The sequence below is a fragment of the Rhinoraja longicauda genome, chromosome 21 (genome assembly GCF_053455715.1).
Source record: "Rhinoraja longicauda isolate Sanriku21f chromosome 21, sRhiLon1.1, whole genome shotgun sequence".
In the NCBI taxonomy this organism is placed as follows: domain Eukaryota; kingdom Metazoa; phylum Chordata; class Chondrichthyes; order Rajiformes; family Arhynchobatidae; genus Rhinoraja; species Rhinoraja longicauda.
The window spans coordinates 35,122,498-35,131,604 of NC_135973.1; the positions used below are offsets into that span (position 1 = coordinate 35,122,498).

The 9,107-nt window shown below is 44.1% G+C and overlaps 1 protein-coding gene across 4 annotated transcripts in view; it reads right to left on the minus strand.

Moving 5' to 3' along the window:
• Positions 1-8,403, minus strand: part of snx29 (sorting nexin 29) — a 556,462-nt gene extending 548,059 nt beyond the window's left edge. For all 4 annotated transcript variants that reach the window (XM_078418306.1, XM_078418305.1, XM_078418308.1 and 1 more), the window contains exon 1: positions 8,304-8,403. In XM_078418306.1, the coding sequence (XP_078274432.1) occupies positions 8,304-8,310 (7 nt within the window). In that variant the 5' untranslated portion in view covers positions 8,311-8,403. The remainder of the gene's footprint in view (positions 1-8,303) is intronic.
• Positions 8,404-9,107: the final 704 nt, after the last annotated feature.

A 9,107-nucleotide genomic window follows, 5' to 3' on the forward strand; every position in this document is an offset into this window, starting at 1 on the left:
CCAGGATTATTACTAACTTCATTCGGGAATGTGTGGAGCAGCAGTGTGTTCCCACCAAATCATGCAATTGTTCCCCAACCAGAAGCCTTGGATGAACAAGGAGATCCACAATCTGCTGAGGACCAGAGGTATGACAACACAGGTTCTTTCGGAAATCCAGATATGACCTCGATAAGACCATCATAAAGGCAAAGATACACTTTTGCTCAAAATCAGAGGGTGAGGCAGAATTTCGGCAGTGTGGCAGGGCTTGCATGCCATCATTTTCGACGAGGCAAACCAAATGGCAGCTCAAGCAACAGTGAGGCATCAGTTCTGGAGGAGCTCAATGCATTCTATGTACGCTTCGAAAGGGAGAACACTGATGTGCCATCTCCACCCCACTATAGCTTGTGGTAGCATGGTAATCACAGCCATCAAGGCTGACGTGAGAAGATCCTTCATGAAAGTATCTGGACCTGATGGTGTACCAGGCCATTCTCAAAAGTTGTGCGGAACAACCAGCTGGAGTTTTGACGGACATCTTCAACCTCTCATTACTAAAGCAGGTTCCAACCTGCTTTAAAAGGGCATCAATAATACCAGTGTCCAATAAGGGTAAGGTGACATGCCTCAATGATGACCGATAGGTGGAACTAATGTCTGTGGTGGGAATGGTGTGCTTTGAGAGGTCAGTTATGGTGCATATCAACTCCCACCTATGCAAAAACGGAACCGCGACAACCACCACAATAGATAAACGGAAGATACGATTTTGGCTCTTCACTCTGCGCTGAGCCACTTGGACAATTAGAAAATGTAAGTTAGGCTGTATTTCATCAACTACAACTCAGTGATCAACTCCATCATCCCCCTCCAAACTTGTTATTAAGCCCAAGGAACTGGGAGTCTGCATATCTCTATACAACTTCCTCATCAACAGACCACAACCAGTCCGAATTAGCAACTTTACTTCCTCCTCGAAAACCATCAGCACAGGAGCAAACTCTAACAACCCCTCCCCCCATCCCTCCACTTTCTCCCCCACACACCCTCCTTTCTCCCCCCCCCCCCCCCCCCCCCCCCCACCTCCCTCATGCACCACGTAGACTCACAGTAATTTCTCCCCTCCATCTACTTTCCTTTCTCTGGCTTAACAATTCACAAATCCTCACACCTTTTTCTCACCTTTGGTATTTGTCCAACCATCTGCCTATCAAATACACCCTCGCCTGTGTTCACCGATAATGAGCCTTGCCTTGTCGTACTCATCCTCTCTTCTAGCTTTCTTCCTTCCCCCCCCCCCCCTCCCCCCCCCCCTCCCACCCCCCCTCCCCCCCCCCCACCCCCCACAATCAATCCGAAGAATGTCACCTATTCTCGGTTTCTATGTTCTCCAGGGATGCTGCCAGATCCGCTGAGTTACTCAAGATTTTTTTTTGTTTCTTTTTTTTTAAACCTTGCTCTCAATGTCAGCGAGACGATGGAGCTGATTGTTGATTTTTGAAGCCGTGCAAGTCTTAGCACATTGGTGCAATCATAAAGAAAGCCCATCAATGTCTCAACTTCCTTAGAAGATTGAAGACATTTGGCATGTCGATGAATACTCTCTTCAACTTCCACATTGAGCTCGATGGAAAGCATATTGACTAGTCATTGTGGCCTCGTTCAGCAAGACCACAAAAGATGTTGGATACCACCCAGTCCATCACAGGTACTGACCGCCTCACCATCAAAGGGATTGAAAGGGGGGACTGCCACATAAAAGCAGCCAGCATCAAGGACTCACACCATCCTGGCCACATTCTCATTTTACTCCGACCTTCAGGAAGGTATAGGCATCTGAAAACCGTGACCTCCAAGTTCAAGAATAGCTTCTTCCCAACAACCATTATGCTCTTGAACACTAACTAATCTTTTACCTATGGAGAGAAAAAAAGACTCAAGGTGCTGGAGTAATTCAGCGTGAACCACGGCACCTCTGGAAACATGGCTAGGAGCTGTTTCAGGCCTTTTTCTATATATTAACTATGGAGTGTCTTGACTGCACCAAGGACTTTGGGGTTTTTAGCACTGGTATCAGGTTTTTGATTTATTGACATTTTTTATTTATTATACACTATCTGTATTTGTTGCTTTTACAGGCTTGTTACGCTGCAAGTAAGAATTTTATTTGTCCATTGTCATTAACGAATGACAATTAAGCACTCTTGACCCAGTTTACCACCACGTTTTCAAAGGCAACTAGGAATGGGCAATTACATGCTGGCTCATACTGCAAAGCCTACATCAATATAGATTTCAAAAAAATGCAGTAGATCAGATTGGAAGAGATGTAGGTGACATTTCGACTGACGAAGGGATGCGATTTAGGTCCCTGGATGATGGTGAGAGAGGAGGTAAAGAGACAGTTACTCCTCCTACTGTGCAAGGGTAAGTGGCAGGGGACATGAGGAGGGCGTGGAGAGGGATAGGCAGATCAGAGTCATAAAGAGAGAGGCCCCTAGGCAAAGCAGAATGGTGGGGGGAAAGGAAGGTGTGACTAGTTATGGAGTTACATTGAAGCTAGAGGAAATAGAGGAGAACAAAGTTTTGGATGCACAGTTTGATGGGGTAAAAGGGGAGACCAAAGGAATTCTATTGCTGTTCTGACTTGGAAAGATGGTGAGAGTAATAAATCGAGGAATTGTGTTTGAGGGTTCCATCAATCAATGACATTTTCAGAGGCCCTGGAACAGAAGGCCTCATCTTGAGAACACATGCAGTAGAGAAGATGAAATTGAGAAAAAGGGATGGCATCCTGACACAAGGTATTTTGTCTGCACTGATATTATCTGAAGAAGGGTCTCGATCCAAAACGTCACCAATTCCTTTTCTCCAGAGATGCTGCCTAACCTCTGAGTTACTCCAGCTTTTTGTATCTATCTTCGATGTAAACCAGCATCTGCAGTTCCTTCCTATACACGGTATTTTATTCTTGTTTGGAGTTTTTCCTATTATGCAACTGTGCATTATGTAAATTACTTTGCAGTTTCTTATAATAGTTTAAGTTAAATTATTTGTAGTGCTTTACATTATACCAGCTAGCCACATCGTTATTAAGTTTGAATAAATAATTGATAAGAATTGAGTTATGCTGCTCTCTGAGTCTGGCTAACTTTACCCAACATGGAATGATTCCAGGCCTAATACAGATAATTGAAACCCAGGAGGACCACCTGCACAACTTGTATTCCAACAGATGATGATGAACAACATTTATTCTCCTGGCCTGAAATGGCTATTCAAGGAGCAACTGCTCACTGTATATTAGATTCAAGCTTTGGTTAAATTCTTTTGGCAAGGTCAAACATCATTGTAAATCAACAAATGACAAATTGCAACTCGAATATTTTATTGACAGTATATACCATTTTTCAACTATTCAGCATTACCAATGATATTTTTCAACAAACTCCCCAGAATAAGTCCTCACCACTCAAATATATATTTCAAATGAAAGCTCATCATCCTGAAACATGAACTGTTTCTCTTTCTACCAACAGTGCCTGACCTGCTAAGTATTTCCAATATTTTTGTTTTTATTTAATATTTCCAGCATCACTCACAAATGCCAACATTTAGATAATTATAGTAACATTTCACATCAAAGTGAGAAACTTCACAAATTAAGTCCAGTTTATAGTAGTTTTCATGGGACAGACTATGGCTTATGCTATAACAGCAAAATAAATTTAAAGTTGTAAGCAAACAATGTATAGCCCAGCATAATAGCAGAATTAGTTTAATCCTTACTCCTTCAATAAGAGTCATTTTAAGAAACGATTTACATCAAATATTGGCTTAAAAGCAAAGTTGTTCAAGAGAGAGAAAAAGAAGAATGTTTTGTGTATAAAAGAACTGCAGATGCTGGTTTAAACCGAAGATAGACGTAAAATGCTGGAGTAACTCAGCGGGACATGCAGCATCTCTGGAGAGAAGGAATGGGTGACGTTTCAGGTCGAGACCCTTCTTCAGACTGATCAGTCTGAAGAAGGGTCTCGACTCGAAATGTCACCCATTCCTTCTCTCCAGAGATGCTGCCTGAGATGAATTACTCCAGCATTTTGCGTCTATCTTCATTTTAAGAAGAAATTCTGTCTTGCAGCAGCAGCACAAAAGATTTGTAAACATAGTATTCGATAGATACACAACAACACAAATTCAATAAATCACATCAAAGCAAGACCATGGCATTAATTTAATCTAGACCAGGCTTTCACAACAAATGGTGAAATGTGAAATTGTCTATTTCAACAGGAACATTGAGAAACCACACTATCCCAATGGTGAGAGATTCAAAAGCTCTGAAATGCAGAGGGATCTCTGTGTCAAAGTGCATGACTCACAATAGGCCAATACACAGTTCAGCAAGTAATTAAGAAAACTAATAGAATATTGATATTTATTGCTGGAGGAAGAGAATGCAAAACTAGGGCAGTAATGCTTCAGTTACATGCTTCAGTTACAGAGACTATTGCCGAGGCCTCATCTGGAGGATTTTGTATAATATTCGTCTACAAGGGATACAAGGGATGAGGCACTGAAAGCAGTTCAGAGATGATTTACTGGACTGTTAACTGGAATGAGTGAATTGTCTTATGAGGAAAGACTGAACAAGCTTGGCCTTTATCCGTTGGAATTAAGAAGAGCGAGAAGAATGAAACTAATGCAGCGCCGGAGACTCAGGTTCGATCCTGACTACGGGTGCTGCACTGTAAGGAGTTTGTACGTTCTCCCCGTGACCTGCGTGGGTTTTCTCCGAGATCTTCGGTTTCCTCCCACACTCCAAAGACGTACAGGTATGTAGGTTAATTGGCTGGGTAAATGTAAAAATTGTCCCTAGTGGGTGTAGGATAGTGTTAATGTACGGGGATCGCTGGGCGGCACGGACTTGGAGGGCCGAAAAGGCCTGTTTCCGGCTGTATATATATGATGATATGATGATCTTGATGTGTCCTATTTGGGAGAATCTAGGACTGGGAATTCACTGTCTAAAAGTAAGAGAAGCAAGAGGTTGTCCATTTAAGACAGCGATGAGGGAATTTTTTATCCCCAGATCCCAGAAGTAACAAAATTCCCATCTTACAATGAATCCAACAAAACTATTGCACTTTGTCGAAGAGGATTCTCACCACTCTACAATTTCTTCACTTTGTTCGTAAAATAGATTCTCATGTCGAAGGCAATGCCATTGCCAAAACCAAACTCTCACATGGCCGGAAAATCATTTTCACTCCCATTAAGCATTAAAAGATTTATTCGCCACACCTTTAAATTCCATTTTTTATGAGCAGGAAATCTTGCAAACACTGCTCTGTAGAACCACTTTGCAGTATTGACTGAATGATAGTCTAGCCAAATGCCAATCATAGTCACGTAATCCCTTCACATTGAAATTAATCTCCACACTATGGAACTGATGCTAATTTTAAATTCCAGTCTCAATTTTCACAGGAGTTTACATCTCAGAGTTGGCCTCCACTCAACATCATTCGGACTTGCAATTACGTGGGGAATCCCAGGCACAAAATCATTTCCTTATATTCTAAAGAACATAAGCTTATAATTAGAATCGGCTCACTTTTAGGTCACACACTTGGCTGGTTCAATAATAATAATAATAATGCATTACATTTGTATAGCGCTTTTCTAAACACTCAAAGACGCTTTACAGGGTTTACTAAAACATAGAAAGAAAAAATATATAATAAGTAAACGAACAGAAAAGGAAAAATAAGGTGAGGTGACGGTCAGTGGTTGAAGGCAGTGCTGAACAGGTGAGACTTCAGTGATGTTTTGAATGTGGTGAGTGAGGAGGAGTCTCTGACGGTTTGAGGTAGTGAGTTCCAGAGGGTGGGAGCAGCGATGGAGAAAGCCCTGTCCCCCCAGGATCTGAGTTTGGTCCGGAAGGGGGGGGACAGGAGGTTAGCAGCAGCAGAGCGGAGGATACGGGTGGGAGTGTGTCTGTGGAGGAGGTCAGTCAGGTAGGATGGGGCCAGGTTATGGAGGGCTTTGTAGGTCATGAGGAGGAGTTTGTACTGGATTCTCTGGGGATGGGGAGCCAGTGGAGCTTGTAAAGGACAGGGGTGATATGGTCACGGATCGGGGAGTGGGTGAGTAGACGGGCAGCAGAGTTCTGGATGTATTGGAGTTTATTGATGATTTTTGAGGGTGAACCTTAGAGGAGGCTGTTACAGTAGTCCAGACGGGAGGTGATGAAGGCGTGGATGAGGGTTTCTGCAGCTGTGGAGGAGAGGGACGGACGGAGACGGGCGATATTTTTGAGGTGGAAGAAGGCTGTCTTGGTGATGTGTTTGATGTGTTTGTCGAAGGAGAGGGTTTGATCAAAGATGATTCCAAGATTCCGGATGTGAGGGGAGGTGGATACTGGGAAACCATCAATATTGGGGGTGAAGTTGTGGGTGGATTTGGTGAGCGTTGAACAATCAATACATGAACAATCAAGCTATTAATGTGCACCTTTCCCAGAAAATGGATAAAAATAGTTAATTGCCATTTTTTCTCTTCCTTTATAAAAAAATTAAAAATCCTAAGGTCCTTTTATACTATACCGCTTTTATGATTCCTATCCCAACATTGGTCAATGATGAGTCCAAATAACATGTCTTAAAATCAAGGAAGAGATTACAAATAAGTATCTGACAGTTTAAACTGAAATCAATATGGTCACATGTGTAAAATCACGAGAGGAATAGATCAGGTAGATGCACATAATCTTTTGCCCAGATTAGGGGAATCGAGGACCAGAGGACATAGGTTCAAGTTGAAGGGGAAAAGATTTAATAGGAATCCACGGGGTATCTTTTTCACACAAAGGGTGGTGGGTGTATAGAACAAGCTGCCAGATGAGGTAGTTGAAGCTGGGAATATCCCATTGTTTAAGAAACATTTAGACAGGTACATGGATAGGACAGGTTTGGAAGGATATGAATCAAGTGCAGGCAGGTGGGACAAGTGTAGCTGGGACATGTTGGCCGGTGTGGGCAAATTGGGCTGAAGGACCTGTTTCCACACTGTACGAGAGTTGGCTAAACATAAAAGTCCAGCTTTTTTAACGCCATCTTCCCATTAGGAATCATTGCTTGCAATTTTCCTCTACACCCGCATCTGTGTCTTTTCCACGTTACTAAGTTGCCATGCCCAAAAAAACATAATCAGCAAAATTCCTTGCAAAATTGTGCAAAGTATGTAAAAGAATTGAAACAAGGGTTTCAATTGCATTTAACGCTGCAGTGATGTCTGCTGATGTTTGGAATTGCCAACTTTCAATTATGGTCACTTATGTACAATGACCTGTTACTCTCAGCGATTCCGAAGCATCGGTTTTATAATCATTAAACATGAGACAAGTTTACAAGATTTGTCATTGCAAACAGTACAAATTCAGTGGAGCTGCAGACAGTGAAGAAAGTTGTCAAAGTATACAGTGGGATATAGATCAGCTGCAGAAATGTGGGAGAGAAATAGCAGATGGAGTTTAATCCAAATAAGTGTGAAGTGTCGCACTTTCGGAGGTCGAATGTCACGGGAGTGTACACCTGTAAAGACTAGGTGGAAAACCGCACACCTAAATTCTCACATCAATCTCTGATGCACCTAAACTATTTTTAAACAATTAGGTTGAGAGAGTGAGAATTTAAATGCTTTGCTCGAATTGTGTAACCAGCATTAGTAACAGACGAAATGTGTAGGAAGGAACTGCAGATGCTGGTTTACACCGAAGATAGACACAAAATGCAGGAGTAACTCATCGCGCCAGGCAGCACCTGTCCAGAGATGCTGCCTGTCCCGTTGAGTTACTCTAGCATTTTGTGTCTTTCTTTAGCATTTGTAGCATATGTGTTGGAGTTGCCAAGCTTTCAATTTCCTTCAGTGAGCGTGTTTTTAACTGAAACCTCCAGTTGGCAAAGACTTTCACTTCATGATTCCAACTTCTCAATACATGGAGATTCAACCACAATGATCTCACTTGCCTGAGTGAATGGGCTGAAAAACATCGACCGGCCGAAGGTGAACAGCAACAATCGCAACAAACTAACATAATGCTCTGTTAAAAGTAACAAAACAAACAACGCAAGAGGATCAATCTCAGGAAATAGATGTAGTGGGAGATTAATAATAATAGACAGATGAGCAGCCTGACAGGAGTCCCCAGCACAGTCAGCGTCAACTGTCACCGAGCCCGGCCCCCACACACGGCCCGGCACCAAGCCAGGTGCACACTCCACAACACATGTTCATCACCAGGTTGGTATATTTACCGCTCATGCTGCAGGCGGGTGGGCGTCTGCCGGCTGCGGGCCGGCGTCAGGCGAGAGGCTGACACGTAAATAGCAGCTTCATGGTGGCAACGGCCCCGCACTCGGCCCGCACCGCGCATGCGCCGTCGCCGGGGCCGGGCCCAGCCGCACATGCGCACAACGCACAGGACGGCTCCTTCAGTGCGCATGCTCCGGGACATCCCGGACACCATCTGGCCCAGTGGTGGAGTAACAGCGGGGCGGGCAGCACCTGGGGGAAGAGTAACAGTGCTGGAGTAACAGCGTTGGAGTAACAGCAGGGCGGGCAGCACCTGGGGAGGATAGACACAGTGCTGGAGGAACAGTGGGGGAGGCAGCATCTCTGGAGGAGAGACACAGTCTGGAGAAACAGTGGGGCAGAGCAACGCTGGAGGATAGATACACAGTCTGGAGTAACAGTGGGGCAGGCAGCATCTTTGGCAGATAGACACAGTGCTGGAGTAACAGTGGGGCAGCCAGCACCTGGGAAGGATAGACACATGGTGCTGGAGGAACAGCGGGCCAGGTAGCATCTCTGGAGGATAGACCCACAGTGCTAGAGTAACAGTGGAGCAGGCAACATCTCTGGAGGATAGACCCACAGTGCTAGAGTAACAGTGGAGCAGGCAACATCTCTGGAGGATAGACCCACAGTGCTGGAGGAACAGTGGGGCAGGTGGCAACTCTGGAGGATAGACACAGTCTGGAGTAACAGTGGGGCATCTCTGGAGGATAGGCAGTGCTGGAGTAACAGTGGGTCAGGCAGCATCTCTGGAGGATAGACAC